The following is a 19,379-nucleotide window of genomic DNA, read 5'->3' on the forward strand; positions in this document are numbered from 1 at the left end:
TAGACCACACTCTTGAATTAGCTTGATTGGTAAGAAGGCTGTCCATCATGCAGGCACAGGATTCATGGGAGTTGAGACTGTAGAGAGCTTCTGTTTATGTGAATGGCGAAAATGACACCTGTAGCATCTGTGTGACTCAAGTCAGACAACTCCTGCAGCCAAGACTGGTTCATAGACCAGAGAATATGTGAACAGGGATCATGATACATGGAAAGACATGAAAGGAGGCTATTTTTGGCTTCTTAGCTCCTACAAATCCATTTGAAATATGTGTGTGTGTACTGAGGAACCTGCCTGTATTCAGACACAAGGCACTCTGTATAGCTGGTGGCAGTGTAGACACTCTGGATAAGTGTGTCGGTTGAATACGTTAAATGTAGTGTAAATTCACAGTCTTTTTACTGTTTATCTGTGGTGGCTAACTGTCATGTTTGGTGGGGTACCGTACGGCAGGCAGGAGTCATGCAGGCCTGGCTGGCTTCTTGCTGCCTGACAACAGTTGAACCATGGACACTGAGGCTCTGGTGGTGCTCTAAAAATAAACAGACAGGTCAGCAGCGCCATGTGTCGCTCTAACCGAACAGGACCGCAGAGACCTCCAGCTCTGTAAACACAGGGCTTCTCCATGCTGGAAAAAGTATAATAAAAATATATCACTCAAAGGCAGTGCTCCCTTGTATAAGGCTATGTTTGATACAGTGGATGAAAGAAAGTACATAGGATGGCATGCCATACAGTAAAGTTCATGGGCCAGATTCAAACCCATGGCTTGACGAGAACATATCATCGCAGTTGAATGAAAACCTCCTGACTCCAATTTTGGTGATTTTGAGGTTTTAAGTTAATTATTACAAGGTCATCTGCGGGTTGAGAAAGTTCTATGACCCTTGGGGTTATGAAAACCTTTCCAAACCCCATTAGACAAGCTGAAAAATGCATGGATGTCAAGATAAGATAGAAGACTGTTTTTCTTAGTTCTTGAAAAGTTGACATTTTGGAGATGCAAGGTTTGTACCCAACAACAGTGAACACTCCAATAACTGAACTTTTAATATTGTAATTGTTGTCAGTGTCACAGGTGGCACACACCCTGGCCTGACCTTTATTGCTGTTATTCACACTGTATGCAATAGTGACCATTTCATCATTGGCAACTCTTAACATGTCTCTTAACTCTTACTTGTATGTACATGTATTTAACTAGGTAGTCCCATGAGAGATTAAAAATCTCTTAAAGAAATCAAGAGACCTAGTCAAGAAAAACAATGTCATGATAGTGAAGTGTAGACAAACATACAATGTATGTATGCAAAAATTGAAATCATATTAAAGCTATAAGTGCAAAGTGAACTTTATCACAAAATTCCTCAAAATGTAGTAGTTGATTTCAGTTCTTAGTTGAAAACAGCTTTTCATATCATGCAAAATCATGAGCACTCAGTGCATGCTGCACCTCTGAGCTCCATGTACGAATCTGGGAGAGGTTACTTCACCACCCAACCACTCCAAACCCTAGCCATGAGCTTTATCCTAACAAAGTGTAGTGGGGTTTCTGTTGAAATAAAGGATTGGGCCTTTCAACTTGGCCTACTGGAAGGATTAGTGGGCAACTGCAGGCCAGAATCGTGAAAAGGGTGAGGTGTAGTCACTCATTAGCAGCACAAACCATTGTGAAATTCAAAGACCAAAATCAAACGGGGCTTTTCTTTTTAAGAGTGAAGAGGCAGCTATGTCTTAACCCACAAGTCACTTCTTGCTCGTTCTGGACACCGTTGAGAAGTTGGGGCGTTGGCGTTTTCTTTCTGGAACCCCACAGTGAAAAGGTAAACGCAGATGGACAGTGGAGCTGTCCTTGGACTGCGCTGTAGTCTCTCTTAATCCAACTGTTGAGACTGATCCAGCGTCTTTGCTTAAGGCAGGTGTCCACGCCTTCTGCGAGGGGCCTTCAGCTAAACCTCTGACTCGCATCACAAATGCTCCGTCCAAGTCTTGCTTAATAGCTGTTTAAGGGCTTCCTAATACGTTTTGTGTGCGTCGCAGCTGTTTCATGGCTTGCCAGAGAAAAGTTGGTGCTGATGTTATATAAGGGTCTTATAAGAAAAGTTAAATGTTTTGCTTATGTCACGTCAGGCGAGGCTTCAAAGGAAACGGGTCTCCTTGAGAGTGTGACTCGTCCGTGCCAGACGCCACAAGGACTTTGCCTGAACTCGTCAAAATCCCAAACTACAGTCATTTATCATTTTGGTCATAATGCAACTCGAGCAATCCAGACCGCTCATTAAGTTGCCATTATAAGGTTTACTTCACATTAGCTTTGAGTTTATAGTATTCTCCTGACTGCACTCAGTCACTCCTGCTCTCCTTTTGAGTTCTAAAAACAAAGACGAGGAGACAAATATTTATTGTAATGTAACCATTTATTTCACTCCACTACAAAAATTATATAATTATTTGAACTATGATACAGACTCCAGATATACATAATATACAGCTTAAAGAGCAACTGAGGATATGGTACAAATAGTTTACAGTGTAAATGGTCCTTTCATACAAAATATATGGAAACTCTCACCCAAAGAACAAACAGTTCAGACTTGTGTTCTCTCTTTCCAGGATTTTTGCTTGTAAAATTTTTCAAACTATGTGTTTTTTTTTCAATATGTCAGAGTACACATTTACAATAGATGGGCTGACTATAATACTGATATGAAAATGGAGTAAAACCAGAATACATAATAGTAAATTTGTGAAAATAGCTCTCAATGAGATCAGTCAAATGACCAGCATGCCCGCTGAAATAATACAATGTACCAGCTGTAATTTCCCTTAGGGTGTGATAGGCCGCTATACAAGGAATCATGGCCGACTAACCCTCTCTCCTTTCGCTATTGCTGCTTTTTTGCTTCATACAGAGAGTAAAAGAGGAGATTACACTATTGGAGTTTTCAGGAAAGCTGGGACACTGGTTTCTCTCACAATCTCACTCCTCTATTATCCAATCTGTCTCTTACTGTAATTACCACTCTAGTATTGCTTCATATTATATTAGCTAAATTTGTAAAGCACTTTTCTTAACAAAGTCGCAAAAAAGATGCTATGCAGATATTATCTTATTACTTTTTACTTTATGAAGAATCATAAGTAAACATAAAAAGTAGCCATCTAAGAGAGAAATTCCACTTTTACCTACCCATTCTTCTGATGAAAAATTGTTTCTCCATCCCAAAAAAGAATTGTTTGGCAAATCTTTCAGTACAAATACAGGATGGAGAGACCTCCACAATGGCTACTGTTGTAGGTAAACATGAACTACAGGAATGTCCACTGGGAGGGAAATGGAGATATCCTTCTTTTTCTCTGAAAGTAAATTCAGATTAAAGTACCCATGTTGTGTTTTAAAAGATGGGCACAAGAGAATTTATCCACTACAAACTGTTAGGTTTTCTTTCTAATATTATGTAGTTGTCAAAATGTTTTTTCCCTAAAAAACAAAAGCTATTGAAAGCTACCTCCCCTAATCACACTTCTCAAAGTGCAGTGGTGCTTCAAAAGTGGAATAGTGACTCAACATGTCAGTGAACATTGAGTGTATTGCTTATTACAAGATGGGAAGAGGTTGATGTAAACAAAGAAAAAGGGTGCTGACAAAACCCTGTAAACCAGCACGCTCTCAGAGTTTGTGTCAGGTTGGATGTGCTGGATCATACAGAGATCATTTCTATCAACGATGATTTTTTGGGGTATTTTGACCGCGGAGATAGACAGGAAAGACTGGGAGAAGGAGAGGGAGATGACAGGCAACAAAGGTCCCAGGACAGATTTGAACCCGGGACGTTGCAGTTAAGTGGTATGTGCTTTAGCCAGCTGAGCCACAGGACGCCCCCAGACAAGTCCCAGATTTCACAAAGTAAGTCCTGGAAAATGTATTTGGAGCTTCCTCCTGTGTTCAACCAATTGAATGTGTCACTTTATAAACATATTTGACTACTGTATAGCTAGAGTCCAAGACCACCATAACAGATGCATTAATCATCTTGAAAAAAAAAAAAGTTAAAGTAATGAAACAGAACACAAACCTGCTTTTTAGTCCAATGAAGCTGCAAGGTCCTGTGCACAGCAGTGGCTGCGTTTCAAAGTGCTCGCAAATGGAGGAAAAACAGTGTAAGTGAAAAATAGGTTTGCCGCACACTAAGCGGTGTGTGTTTTTTTACTTGGTTCATGAACATAATAAAGAAATACATTTGAGAAGTCGGTCCAATGATCGCTGAGTGTGCAGCAAACAAAACTTCCATGTCTGTTCACCTTGAAATGTTGAAATGTATAGGGCTTTCTATGGACTCAAGCAGCATTACGTACAATGAACCATTTCTGAGTGTAACGTCCAAGTCATGAGCTGTGCACTGGCTCATTCCACAAAGGCACCATCAACAGAGGAAGGGTATAAGATGGGGTTAGGTTAGTGTGCAGGGCAGGAAACTTTTTTTTTTTTTTTTTTGTCGCCCGTCAGACACACCGGCTGGTACATTTCAAACGTAACCATCCGCTTATGCCATTTTACCAGTCAATTATGTCAGAATAGAAGAGGACCTCCAAATCATGGTTTGGAGCTTTCATTTACCAGCAGTTGACTGATGGCGGTGTTCATTTCCCACCCTGGTTGTGTATGTATACTGGGGGCTGTTTCTTTTCCTAAAAACCCCCTGAAAGTGCAGTTTTTGACCCCATCCCCACCTCACCTCCAAGAAAAATGTTCTCACCATTTAGTTTAAGCAAGAACCAGTTTGTCCCTAAATCTTCAGTGCATTTTTTTTTTTTTTTTAGACAAGTTTTGTAGTATTTTGTAGACCTTGTTTGTCTCCTCAGGTTCTGGATGAGAAGCTGATGCCGGTCACCATCTTCTGGATCTTCTCTTCGTTCTTCAGGATGTTGGACTTGACAGCGCAGATCTTATCCTGCTGGTCCTTGATCAGCTGCTCCAGCTCGGCTAGTTCGGTCTTAAGGGGCTCCACTGCCCGGTCAGTCGCTCTGTAGCACACACACACACACACACACACACACACAATGTATTCAATCATCTGAACACACTTACTTTTTCCACACCGGCTTATTTTGTTTATTGACTTTGAAGATTTTGATCAGTTTTCAATGTCCTGTATGCTGACAGTGGCCAAATAATTTGATTATTCAATAAATGTCACAAGATATGACATGACAGTGGGTTTAGAGAGAGGGAGAGAGAGAGAGAGAGAGAGAGAGAGAGAGAGTTGGGTTGGGCATCAACATGGGCAATTTAATATGGTTTGAGTCTGAGTAGAAAAACAAATGGTACAAATTTAACACAGAAAAGAATTTCCTCCATCACACGATGAAATAATGAAATAATGAAATATGCTTTCTTTCACCGTGGAAAGGCAAAAAGCAAAAAGTACTGTTTTAGAACTGGTATTCAGTTTAAAGTACTGGAACCAGTGCAGGTAATCAAAAAATTGCAACCTTATGTGTGAGAGAAAAATATTACCCAACTCTAAGCGTGTCATGTATCTGCAAGAGTGTGCATGTGTGTGTCCCTCCCCGCTACCTCTGCTCCTGCAGCAAGGCCTGTGCGTGCTCCTTGTTCTCCCGGCGCCAGGTGTGCAGTTCAGCCTGCATTGCATCCATGTCCTCCTGGATGTAGTCCATGATCTTGCCGAGCGGCAGGGTGCTGCGGCACACCGTCTGGATGGACGAGCGGAGCCGCTCGATCTCCCGCGACACCAGGTCCCGCTCTTTCTTCCGCGCCGCCTCAGATACCAAGTTCTGGATGTGGAGATGGTGAATGTGATTGGTGGAGGTTTGGGGGTAAAAACAAGGTTCTAAATTCACTTTCTCACTCAGCACTGGTGCTCTCAACCTGCCAGGATTGGGAACACCCAAAACAACTCAAGGAGCTTGAAACACTTCACACATGTTGGTATTTCAGGTGGGATTAAATAAAAGTGACTCTTATTTTAAATTTCAGCAGTAGGTCAAGGTATATCTAGCAAGGTAAGAAGCAAATTCCTTTTCTTGAAGTTAAAAGTATTACTTAAAAGATAACCTGTTTGCTTTAACACTTGGCACTGTAATAAACACTTGTAAGAACACACACAAAAACACACACAAAAATCACTTGTGTCTCCCTGGACCAAAACATAATAAACCCTCTTTAGGAATTCTACCCTTGCCAGCAAAGTATCAAATGCCCAGAACCAGAGCAGGGCAGCATTTAGTGGTTTAGGATTTCAAGGCTAAAAATGTTAGGCAGGAATTCTACCAACCTAGTTGTATATATAAAGATCAAACGAGTGGCTGAATTGTGTTGGCTAATGTAGGGGGACTGGTTGACTGGCTGGTGAAGGCCTCCAGTGTATGGTGTGCGGTTGGGGGGTTTCGCTACATCCCAATTACCCTCAGCCCCTTGATGGGGAGGAGGAGGGGAAGGTATGAAGGAAGGGCCTCCCTTGGCAAAGGCCTGACCCAAGGATGTTTGCTCAGCTGGGCTCCGCAAGGCCTCTGAGTGTGTGCACGAGTGTGTGTGTGTGTGTGTGTGTGTGTGTGTGTGTGTGTGTGTGTGTGTGTATGGCAACCCTACAGCCACACACATACACAAGCGCACAGGCAGTCACACGTACACCCACACACACATACACACACATTAATACCAACCAGAGACTTAGGCGCATGCATATACAGTGGACACACACAGCACCCACCCACACTCTTGGTCTTAAAGCCTTGTTTATTTTAGTAACAGGCTGTGGCAGTAAGGTTATTTTACTACAGTATTGAGTAACAACTACTACACTTATGCCCCCTTTCAAGTTCAACTCTTGGCCCAATTTATGTCATTCGGCCCCACAGATGGAAGCACCTGCCTTCATGAGGCAGCAGAAATCATACTTGCGACAGTGTGTAAACTAAATGACAGGTTCCTCTTCAAAACACACCATCTGTCATACAGCCCACTGGGGTAGCAGGCCACATATCATGCTTGGCATAGCTGGCTGCATATAGGTTTGGAGCGCTTGCCTTATCAAATCATCTCTTAAAACAAACCAAACAGCTCGGTAATTACAACGTTGAAAGGCGACTTGACTAGACAGGACCCCACTGCAGAAATCACATCAAGCATCAGTGTTTGCGACTCGTTCCTTTTAGGAAGCTAGCAAAAATTTCTGACAAGCTCCCTCTTTTTTTTTTTTACCCCCTTGTGGTGGCGAAAGAGTGTGAGGGTTGAAAACGCCTTGGCCCAATGGTCCCCCAACAAGGTGGGTGGCTTTCCACTGGGCGCCGTGAACCCTGCAGCTAGACAAACACTCTCCGGCTCATTCGGCCTGCCTGGCTGCGGTTTGGCCTGCGCAGCCAAGACAGGACCTGTGGCTTCACTCTATTTGCCGTCCCCTTGCTCCCTCGGCCCCCTCTCCCTCTCTGTTGGAAAATAAAAAATCCTGGAGTGAAAACACGACCCCCGGTTCGTGCGCACTCTGTCCGGGCGGACATAAATCACTGCTTTATAGAGGCCTCTGTCGGGGTCTACAAGTCCAGCGCGCTCCTAGTTTTCCTTTTTCTCACCCCGACCTCAGAACAATATTTGTTTAGAATGTGGTGACCGAGGAGGAAGAAGAGGAGGAGGGGGGTTGAGAAAGGAGGAAGGACGGCAGGTTTTCCCATTATCTCAGACAGTGATGGAAGCCCAAGGCAGTGGGGAAGACAGAGGCGCCTCTGGCCAGTGTTGGCAAGAGCAGGTGGCTTGTCTGCTAGGTAGAAAGTGTTGTATACCATCATCTTGTAGCACAGGATGTCTCAATCTTGTGGAAGCACAAAGCTGGTTCTTGTAGCTTTTAATATTGTTTTCATTGGGATTTATGTCCTTTGTTGCACGGCAAAATACTATTATAATTAATCTGTTTGTAGAAAGTGCATCTGAATTCAATTTTTACTTTTTCTGCAAACTCAGTCCCTAAGTTTAATGTCTCAGGTCTCCGACAAGGGAGGGACCACAGAATGAGATCCTCATGCACACACTGCAAATGTGGAATTCATCTAGTCATCACATGACTAATCAGCTTAATTAGGAAATGCGTGCAAAAACATGTGATTTATGGGGTGGTTATAGGGACCTGCTGAGAGGCGAGAGAAAAACATTCTTCAAAGTTGCCTTTGACGAAAGAAAAATGGCTTGCATGCATGGAACCTGTCAGAAGCCTAGCAACCTCTGGGGTATCATTAATTAAGAAAACATTCATTTAGCCTATATTGGACTGGTTCATGATGAGAGATCAGCTTCCATCATGATGGGAGAAGCCTCGTTCATTAATTCGTTGCTGTTCATTTACCAGCTTCACTTTGGTCAGAATAAGAGGTCGAGTGATACATTTACAAACCTTTCATGAGAGCCACAATTAAGTTATTTAAGTAATAGTTAGCTTGTTGGCTGAAATGTCAGCGTTAGTCTTAGTGGGAGGACAAAGGCTTTTTCCAATATTTGCTGAAGACCAGCAGTTTTCAGAAACTTAAATGAATTGCTCTCTAATCATCACTAACACCAATATGAGAAAAACTATGGTTGGTCAGAGGATGTAATAGATCATTGAACGCCATATAGAGGTGGGAAGAGGAAACGACTTGAAACTTCTGGGAACAATCCTCCTCCTGGCTACTGGTGTCCATTTGGAGACGCCGATGCACACCCAATAGTTTTTTACAGTGTGTTCCCGGAGGTGGTCTCAGCTGGGCCAGGGAGCAGAGCATTATAGGATGAGAATCCGTTCTAGAGGTTGTTCACGGGCTTCCTCGCTATTTTTCATAAGGCCGTACAAAAGTCCAGCCAGATCATAAAAATAGCTGGGAGTCAGTGAGGTGAGGAGAGAAGCTGAGGGCCGAGGGCCGGGGAGGTTACAGGATGTTGTTACAAGTCACTGTAGCCCCTTGGGGTGACAGCTGAGATCACCACCCTGGACCCTGGGCTGAACTGAGGGGAAACCTCCAAGGGGACAACCATTGGCTCCAATGTACTATAACTGACAATAGGAAATCATTTTATTGAGATAAAAAAAAAACGCAGGGTGGTTCATCATTCAAAAGTTTTCAGGGAAACGCGAAGCTTTGGCAACTTTTTTAGGGTTTGAAGATGATTGGCTAGGAATTCTTTCCATGCTCATCATCATAATCAAAATGTGTTGTCAAGGCTGAGGTCTGGCCTGATATCAGATCGTGCTTTCTTCAGGTATTCCTCATAAACCTGCCCCAATGCCTCTGATATGTCAACACGGCCTCTACGAAAGCAATATGCCTAATGGAATGCCACGGGGTCATTTCCTTTACGCTTCCACAAAAAACGCTGGATGTTTATGAAGACACGGGGGCCTGCAGGGAGGAGTATTTATTTTCCTGACGATTCTGCAGAGAGTATTCTGGCCCTTCTCCTCCGTGACTCTCACTCAACAGCCATCCATTTGTGTGCCACAGGGTTTATTTATACATTACAAACCTTCATCAAGGCTAATTTGATGGGGGTAAAGAAAAGGGAAAAAGGGTACACAAAAAATTCTTATGAAAACGCAGCTGCTGCAAGGGGCAGATTCTGTCTAAATAGAAAGACGCCCTCCGAGAAGTATCTTGGAATAATATACAATTGCGCCGAGGGGTCACAAGGAAGGTCGTCCCCATAAATATACAGCAAATTCTTCGGTCACACACGCTGTGGCGGGATATGGCAAAGTACAATCACTCAGTGCAAAAATGTCCTTTATTTACATCAGTGCAGCAATGCGGCAGGCAGGCACTGGCATTAACCACAGCAAAATGAATTCAGGGAGGCATAAATGACAAAGTACAGAAATTACAATGGGGATAAGCTAGAGGCTGGATTTCCTTAAAATGTACAAAATGGTCCAAAGTCAAACATTTTTGTATAGAACTTGAAGTTCAATCATAAATCAAAAGGGATCGTGCCTCATTAATAGACACTGTGTTTTTATAAACGTCAGCGTCTAAAAAAAAAAAAAAAAAGAATTGTGCCTGCTGAAATTTCAAACCTGTCATGCCACATAGGACAGGGAAGCTCAATATTTACATTTTTAACCCTCCATGTTTTACCGTGATTACAAGAAAGAAACAACTCCATTACGCTGACCCCTCCACCCTTTCATGTCAGGAAGGAAGTCATTATAGTCCTTTATACAGCTGACGAGGCAAGGCCAATAATGGCTGAGGGGTGGGGGAGACTGAACAGCCCCTATGTGTAGAGGTACCTCCTATTCAGACTGCAGAAAGGTAGAGTGCTCCAAGCTGCCCATGCAGACCATACAGGATACCCTGAAATGAGGGCTTAGAACCCCTGAAAACTGAGGAGGCTGTATCAACTAAATTAGGATAAACCCTATAAGGCTGTGCTCAGGTTGCACCAAACAGCCCCACTATTTTAGATTTTTTGTGTGTGTGTGTGTGTTAGGGGGGGGTGGTCTAACATAATTGTTTGGAAATAGGAAAATCCTGTCAAATTTACTTTTTTTTAGTAAGAGATTAATCTAAGGACGAAGTCATGAGATGGATAGAGATAAGAAGAAACTGCATTAGAGAAGCTTGTGTAAAGCTAGACTAAACCCAAAGCTATTCAGTCAAGCTATTTCAGTTCATCGGTGGCTGAGCTGAGACAACCTCGCAGGAGTGAGTGATGAGGGATGGGGGCTGAGGTCACGGTTAGGAGAGGATATACCGGGGGCCGTTCTGCATGAGTGACAGTCCAAAACAGTGCATCCATCAGAGTCAGGGTGGTCAGCTGGGCAGGGACGCAGGGAGAGTATGCTTCGGCGGAGAGGACCACCCAAAGCAGACGGCGTACGCCGCCCCACACCACTGGAGTACAGACCAGACTGCAAGCTTCACACTGATTCACACTCCAAATATTGATGATGGGGGAGTGCTCTCTCTGGCCGATAAATAAGCTGGCAGAGGGGAACGGATAAGCAACGGCAGCAATGTGTCACCTCAGAAAGGGGGGTGGGGGGGGGTGGGGGGTGGGGGGTGGGCTGTTCAGAGTCATAGAAAATCTATCAAGTGTAAATTGTGGTTGACAAGCATTTAGAGTTGGGAGACCAAGAAGAGATGAGATTCAAGGAACTTTACTGGAACACCAGGCCATCGTGTGCATATTGTTTTCAATGGAGGACATTCAGCCACAAAGTAAAGCAGGATTGAAAACCTCACTCTGTCAGAAAAAAAAATGGTTGTGCATGGTCTGTTTTCCACAGTTACCTAATGCTGTCATAAGTCCACACGTGGCAAGGGAGTGTGAACAGTCTAAACAATTGCTCTTGAAGCTAGTTCCCCAGACACTGAAGATTGAACCTGGTGGAACAGAGAACCTATAATCAAGATTCTTTTAAGCACGTTTAAGATATGGTGCAACTCTATCGGAGCCCTAGAAAACAAGCTTATTTTTGCTCCAGACATCTTGATGTGTACGTCAATTGTGTGTGGTCTGTTAGAGGCCATACTTGCTTGTTTGGCTGTTATTAGTCCTTCGGCTTGACTGAAGGGGAACATTTTTGTGGGTTTCAAGGCATTGCAATTACACCTCTCCACTCCATTTGCTAATATCTTTCTTTTGATAATAACCTGTGTTGCTCAGGGCTTTGCAACGTGGTCAAAGTGCCAGCCCGAGGGAGCAGACTTTCCAGAAACAATGGTTTGTAACGCTGATGGAGAGGCTTAACATAGGCTCTGAGTCACAGAAGAGGAATGAATGAGAGGGGGCTTGGCTGATATTGCCCTCTAGTGGAGATGGATGAGAACTACTGCTATGATTGTACATACCTGTTCTTTAGACTTTGGGGAGGACGGCGACAACTCATAGTCTTTCTTGGTCTCAAGGATCTTTTTCACAAGCCCCCCTATAGTGAGAGGAACAGGGAGAGGAACAGTGAGAGATCTGTTGTCCTAAAACTCAATAAGAGGTAAATAAATACAAGGGAAAAAAAGAGAAATATGACTGTGTACCATGTTTCTCTTCACCATTTAGTTCCTGTGTGGGCTCCTGTAATAGAAAAAAAAATGTGAGATAACTATCCCAGGCTTACGTTTTTCCATGGTATTTGAACAACTCGATGCCTATCTGTGCCTACTTACCACCTCTATCTGCATCTCGGGCAAGTCTGGGGGTGGAGGGACAGCCTCCTCCACCAGAAACTGTTCGTCTTCATCCTCCTCATCCTCAGACAGCTTCTTCCCCTCCATGATGACCGGTGCGGAGGGCTTGGCACTGGCCAGCCTGGGAGACAGACAGAGAGTTTGATTCACTGCTTTTCTAACTGAAATCTGATACTGAATCTGATAGCGGGAAAATATAAAACAACATATGCCATTTTGTGGTGCTTTTATGCAAAATAACTGTTGGTCGGTTGCTTAGATTTGCTCCACTATACAGAGACTATCTTTTGTCCAAATCCAGAGCCTCCTTTACCTTTGGTTCGACCAGTATTGATCCATCTGTCATGCTAGCAGGAACAACATGTGGTTTGAGATTGGGAAAAGAGGAATCTATAGTCCACACTAGCATGAATGACACCTATGACATTAGTGAGCATGTGGTGTGAAGTCACCTCTCGGCTGGGACCACATCTGTATAGCTCTCCTGTCTCTTGACCCGGGGAGGGGCTGGGCGAGCGCTGCTGGGCCGTGGTATCCGCCTGTTGCTGTGGGAGAGAAGGACAATACATATTATTGAAATAAGCTCTTATATTGATAACAGCAAATTTCACAATTAAATATGATTGCAATTTTAAAAGTAATTTTCATGTTTCACAAGTTATTTGCTCTTTATGTTTCACAAGCCAAGTTCTTCGCTCTCTTGACACCTACACTGAGTCATTCAGATTTTAGGAACTCCTTGAAACAATTAGCATTCAAAATTACAGTAAGACTTGCTGTAACATTTGTACCGTTTGGATTGCCAAAATAACTGGAAATGCTGGGAAATACACAAAGGACTGCCTTTTGGGGGTCATTTTGCTGTTAATTGTTGACTGCAACTTCCATATTGAGTAAGCTATATGCAGTGTTTCCTCTATACTCATTTAGCTGCAGTGGCCGGCCACAGCTGAAAAAATGGAAATTAAATGGAAATTCATCATCTGGCCTTATCGCTCAGCCTACCCAACCAGCCATATAACCAATTACTATAGCAATTAAAGCAGAGTTGGTCATATATCATGATATAAATATCCAGATAAGAATTCTTTAACTGCAACACCTACTGGAAGTGATCCTGGAATGGGCCCAGGAACTAAGAACTAAAATTACCCCCATTCCTCCACATCAACAAAAAAATCTACAAGAAACACTGTGCATGTATGTCCTTAACTAATCAATATAAGAGTGTTGAAGTGTGCATGTGAGTGCTTCACAGACGAATGTGACAGTAGCTTATGTGAGTGGTAAATTAGTGAAAGAACTGGATGTTAGCAATGTTGTAAATGTGAGAGATAAAACTGTGAAAACGAGAGATGAGTGTGTGCACAGTCAAGGTTCAGACCTGGGTGCCATGTGGGATGGCACTGCAGAGTCTGCAGCATCTCCATTCTCCAGGGGGACGGGTCTGTGGGCCAACGGATTATCTCCATCTGTGAAAGGACAACAGTGATGCTCACATGTTTCAACCAACAACGTCTTTGCCAGTAATCACTGAGTGAGTCACTCCATCACTCAATGAGTGATTACACTCACTCTCTAGCACCTTTCAGATAGAGAAGCCGGCGGAAAGGCGTTATTGGAAATGCGTCCTTGCTAGTTCCAAATCCATTCACGCTGCCTTTAGCAAGCCATCAATTTGCCAGTTTGTACCCTTTCACACACAATCACTACTGCTTTTGTTGCTAAGCAATGCAAGACACGCTGTTTACACTGATCAGCTGTTAAAGATGGCACCAACTATGGAAGTTTTGTTTATATTTTAAATATCTTATTGTTGGAAACAAAAGCATCCTAAGGCAATGAAAGCTATACATACAGCTTATAGTAATGCAGACCAGTCTTCTAAAATACTTGACCACAGCCAGAAGAATGGGAGTGATCCATTTCAATAATCTTTTTCTCCGTTGCGCCCTACCATTGCCACTCCTCAAAATACATATTAATTGGATCAAATGCGCTTAAAGTCTCCCGTCAGGTGTTTCCCATTTCCACACGGAAAATGCTTGTGCATACATTAGTAGATCAGAATTGGCACTTTTTATGCACGCAACTGCATTAACACGTAGCAACTACATTTTTACGTTTTCTGATCAAAAGACACAAAACACAGGAAATCAATACTCCTAACACTAACTTCATCTGCCTCTATATCAAGGTATTCCTCCTAGCACAAAGCTTTGACAGCTGCTACAGTCCTGTAACAATGTCTGCTGTACTTGAAGGAGAAAGGGATAGAGAGACACTTACCTCCCTCACTGTCAGATTCATCTGTAGAGAAAAGAACATAAATAGACAAAGCATTGTCAGTTTCCACTCTCAAAAACATGGCACTTAATGACCTATGCAAATCATTACAGAACAATGTGAAGCACTAACATGACATGGCACGGCACAAACAATAACATGAAAAAGTGATGAATAAACAGACCAAATATCTTTGTAATCTTTTTAGGAAAATGCCCCCTCCCCCTGGATATTTGTATTTTTTTCTTGATCTTCATTTACTAAATTCTGTGAAGCTTCCATTGCTGCCACCATCAGTAATCCTGATGATCTACTCCTACCTCTGTCTGAGGAACTAGTCAATGATTTTAATAGACAAGCAGAACTGTACTGGAGAGCCACCAACCTTCAAATCAATTTGGAAATCCTAAAAGAACTTATGTCACTTGTATCAGAGAGCAGTCAAGGATGGAAGTACAACATATTACATTTCTATGGACTATCGCCTACGCCACACAGGCGTAGGTGATTGAAATAGGGTAGAAGGGGGGACTAACAGCTTTACCTTGACCTCCAACTTTGGGCCTCCGCCTCTGCCCCTTGGCAGACGAGGGCCGAGGTATTCTGGCTGGACTGTCAGACTGTGAGAGGAGGAGAGGGTGAAAAGAAAAAAAGGACAGCTTTGAGATAAGACGCAATGAAAGGCAATACATCACCCTCTAACTCTTACCCTTTCACGTATGGCCTTCTATTATGCTAACCATTAACTTATTGAAACCCCATCGTCCTTAAGACAGAGGTAACAGAAAAAGTTGCACTGCAGAGAAACACCAACACATTAATTCACAGCAAGTCTGACTGGATGTAGAGGTCGTCTCCAGTTTTTTGTATTTTGATATGGTGGGTGAAATTGTGTGTGTCTGTTTCTCATTAGAGGTAAGCTTGAGGTGTACTGAGAGTGAGTCCCAGCTGAAACCGACAACCTGACTCATCTTTCTTGTAAACACACACAGACACACACACACCTCTCCATGCAAACTACATAGGCCAACTTGAAAGTGGGAAAGGAAGCGGAAAGAAATGCACTTGCGGGTCAACAGAAAAGACATCTATTCCCTATTACTTTTATTGAGAAAATACGTTTTTACCTGGTTCTCAACCGCTTCTGCTGGCTATACAGGCAAAGAACACAGCATTAGGCCAAACACTAGGTAGCCACTTTCATAAATTATACAGTAAAGAAACTATTGGCTAAACTAAAGACATAGTTGGTCTGTAACAGGCTTAATTATTTTCCACAGTTTTGCAAATCTAAAATTGAGACACCACCATATCTAGCGCTAAACCAAGCCAGCCACCACCAGGCCAATGCAATACTCACAATACACTAGTACTACAATATCCGCTATATCCGTGTCTAAATCTACTTTTCTATTGATTGTGTTTCGGGAGGGTAGGATACCTCTTCAGCTGGGTTTGGTTCCTTCCAAGAATAAGACGCACAACATTAGGAACTGAATTTGCAAACAGTTTTCACACACTGCATAAAATGTCATGTTTCCATTTTCAACTATCTAAGATATATAGAACCCATGAATGACCCAGCAGTAAAGTCAAATAGAAGCTCACTATTTCTTGAATTAGCTGACTTGATCCACAGTAAACTCCACCGTGACAGAACCAAAGGAGAGAACTTACCGCTGGCACAGGTTTGGCTGTTTTGCTGGGCTCTTCGGAGTTGGGCTTCTGCTGCGTTTCCTCTGATACTCTGGTCTAAACACACACACACACACACACACACACGCTTAGAATTTCAATAATGGCATCTTTTGCTGATATTCCTGCTGTGTGTGGGATAAGGCGCATGGTGGCGTACCTTTCTATCACCTCTCTCCAGAGTTTTGCTCTTCTCCTCGCCCTCTTTGTGTCGGTCTCTGTCCTTCTCCCGCTCTTTGTCTCTGTCTCTTCGTTTATCCTTGTCTCTTTCCCGCTCTCTGTCTCTGTAAGGATCCCTGTCTCTCATCTTTTCACGGTCTTTGTCTCTCTCCCTGTCGCGATCCCTCTCTCTGTCCTTCTCCCTGTCTTTCGCTCGTCCTTTGTCTTTGTCCTTGTCTCGCTCCCGGTCGCGACTCTTGTCCTTGTCGCGGTCTTTGGTGTGGTCCCGTTCACTGCGGTGGTGCTTGTCAGAGCGCTCGCCGTCGTGGTGGTGCTCCTTCTCTCCCTCTCTCCGCCGGCTCTCCTGCTCTTTGGGTTGGTCCGGGTCTTTCTGGTCCCGACTCCCGCTGCGCTCTGTGATCTCCTTCCTCTCCTGGAATAAATCACACCCACACACACATAGGGTGGCAAATTAATGCCAGCCATCAGCTAAATGCTAATAAATTTTGGCTGTGGCTGGGAAGTTTGTCTATCTTACCAGCCACTTCTGCAAGAAACCAACCATGATTTGGAGGTCCTATCTTATTTTAAAACCAAGTTGGCTGGTAAAATAGTGAAAGCTGGTGATTTCTGGGATTTACTATCCACTGTGGGCTGTTAATTCAAAAGTCAATTTGCTTCCCTGCATACACACAATATTGGGATATGCCAACCCAGCGCCTCATTGCAGCCAGCTACACAGTTGCATCCACACAAGGAAAAACGTTTAATCTCTTTCATCAGACCTGGTACTGAAACTATTGATCTTAAATTTGTTCTGGCATTTCAGAGCACAGAAAAAAAAGACATCCAAAAGAGCCTGGTGCCAAGTCTTCCTTGTACAAGGACCATATTACACATAAAACACAAATAAACTCATTCAACATTCATGCTTTGAGCGGGTTGATAAACCTGGGGTGAGATCTCTCACCTCTCTGTCACGGTGACGTTCTCGTCCTTCCCTGTTCTCCTTGTCCTGGGACCTGGAGGTGCTGGCCTTGGTCTTGGTGTCCAGCTTGTCTCCTGCAAGCACTCGCTTCACTGCGTCCTCACTGGACAGCTGCAGACCAAACACAGGAGAGACATTCCATTTAATATAGCAGCAATTTATGAGTGGGTGGTCTTCATTGTTATGAGTATGAGTATTAATGCAGCAGGGTGGTGTAGCATGCATGAGAGTAGTCCATAGAAGGCTCAGGTTCAAGCCCCATGTCGGCAAAACAGTGAACCTCTGCCAGCTCCAAGGGCGCTATTCTGTAGCTGACCCTGCGCTTTGACCTCGCTGTGGAGGGGGCAAGCGAAAAGAGAGTTTCCTCTTCAGGGACATAAGTTTTGATGTTTTCTTCAAAGTAGAATACATGATAAAAGATACACAAGAGCAAGAAAGAAAAGATTGTTAATGAGATCCCTTGTCACCAAAGGACTTACCATAGCGACCAATTCCATTTTTGACATGCTTTATGGTAATTATCAGCAAGGATGGACCGCATCTTTGACCATTTGGCATGCCTGACTCAAACATCACACTGACTTGACTATTTCTTGCAAAACAAATACTTCCTAGTTGCCAAATTACGCTACATTTGCTTCAAGTCTTTAAAGACAACTATCCCCCAGACACTAACTCATCTGTTTACACTCTGTCTCCAGGGTTCAATTAGAATATTTCAAAGCTCTCCCTGATTTTTCCCAAGAGTAAAGCAGTTTGATGTGAAAAATAACACACTGAATGTGCATTTATGTAGTCCCACAACTGTATTTGTTTCTGTTGACTCCAGTGCAAACAGTGTAGCACACAGCGATTGGTCAACAAATTAGTGTTGAGTGAGAATGTATGTACAGTATGTGTGTGTCCAAATGCTTGCATTTAAAGCTATATTTCAGCTGAAGTAAAACATTGCAAGTAGGACTAACTAGATGTCTTCCATCATGCCATCCCCTCCTTCACATCACTAATCTCCAATAATACTGTTCAATAGGCACTGTCCTTAGAAAGTTGCATAATAGATTGTTTATTTGAATTGAAATTACATTACATCCTCCTAAAAGATCTAGACCTAACCCTAGAAGTGTGTTTTTTAATTTTTAATTTTGATTTATCCCAGGAAAGTTGCCTGAGCACATATGCTCTTTTTCAGCAAACAACCTGCTTCACCTTCATAGAGTTATACAAATTCACACTGGGAGCTGCCAGGTACCAGTCTTTCACTGTTGGCTACTTAGCAGTCCATTGGCGCAGTTGGGAGTTTAGTGCCTTGCTCAAGTGAGAGTCTTTTCTCATTCACTTTCCCATCCCAGATTTTCACTGCTGGTCTGGGGATTCTGGTCAAAATCCTGCAGCTCTAACACCTAGGCTACCGCTACCCATGTGTGTGTCTTTGAGTGTATCTTTCCAGGCAGACAGACCTTGTTGAGGCAACATTTAGCAATGGCCTGCAGCAGCTCATTGGTCTTCTCAGGCTCATGGCCAGCCACGATGCGTGCTGGCTTGGCTCCCAGGGACTCACCGCTCACCAACATCACCACATCTATAGCCTTCTGGAGGAAGGTGATCTTAGAGTCCTTATCCTAGAAAGAAAGAGAGAGAAAGACAGAAAGAGATGCCATGAGGGGTGGGGTGTTGCAGAGAAAAGGGTAAGAGGTAGGAGGCAGTTGTGAGCAAAGTAACCCCAATGGGAGTTACTTTTCCAACATAGTTTTCTATGGTAACTAAACCCCTGAGATGTGCATTTCCACTGATTTCCCCTTACGGATTTCCTTGTGTTGATGTTATAAGGTTGCAGCTTCTGACTCCTTTTGTAAGCTAAAAGGTAAAGCGCAAAATCACTTTCATAATGTGTCCATAAATGTTTCAACACTTTGCAACCTGTACATCAACAGCTTTGAATGTGTGAAAAAGATTTGCAAAAATAAATCCAAATCCATAACCTGATTTTCACAACTGTTTTGCACTTTGCAGTTGCAGGTCAACATTTGTGAACAAAGCAAAATTACAAACAACTCAATTCTATATGTGACATGCTGTATATAAA

General features: G+C 43.2%; 1 protein-coding gene across 3 annotated transcripts in view; it reads right to left on the bottom strand.

The window, feature by feature from the left end:
* Positions 1-19,379, bottom strand: part of traf3ip1 (TNF receptor-associated factor 3 interacting protein 1) — a 328,730-nt gene that overhangs the window by 302,510 nt on the left and 6,841 nt on the right. The window contains exons 3-16 of one of the 3 annotated variants that reach the window (XM_078285960.1): positions 18,754-18,915; positions 17,279-17,407; positions 16,310-16,741; positions 16,132-16,206; positions 15,582-15,605; positions 14,999-15,074; positions 14,458-14,478; positions 13,553-13,640; positions 12,621-12,713; positions 12,148-12,289; positions 12,019-12,055; positions 11,836-11,912; positions 5,579-5,796; positions 4,824-5,025 (exon numbers count right to left, since the gene is read on the bottom strand). In XM_078285960.1, the coding sequence (XP_078142086.1) occupies positions 4,860-5,025; positions 5,579-5,796; positions 11,836-11,912; positions 12,019-12,055; positions 12,148-12,289; positions 12,621-12,713; positions 13,553-13,640; positions 14,458-14,478; positions 14,999-15,074; positions 15,582-15,605; positions 16,132-16,206; positions 16,310-16,741; positions 17,279-17,407; positions 18,754-18,915 (1,740 nt within the window). In that variant the 3' untranslated portion in view covers positions 4,824-4,859. Of the gene's footprint in view, positions 1-2,277; positions 5,026-5,578; positions 5,797-11,835; positions 11,913-12,018; positions 12,056-12,147; positions 12,290-12,620; positions 12,714-13,552; positions 13,641-14,457; positions 14,479-14,998; positions 15,075-15,581; positions 15,606-16,131; positions 16,207-16,309; positions 16,742-17,278; positions 17,408-18,753; positions 18,916-19,379 lie in introns of those variants that run through there. The other 2 variants (XM_071897854.2, XM_071897856.2) reach the window with 2 other exon arrangements.

The sequence above is a fragment of the Centroberyx gerrardi genome, chromosome 10 (assembly GCF_048128805.1).
Source record: "Centroberyx gerrardi isolate f3 chromosome 10, fCenGer3.hap1.cur.20231027, whole genome shotgun sequence".
NCBI lineage: Eukaryota > Metazoa > Chordata > Actinopteri > Beryciformes > Berycidae > Centroberyx > Centroberyx gerrardi.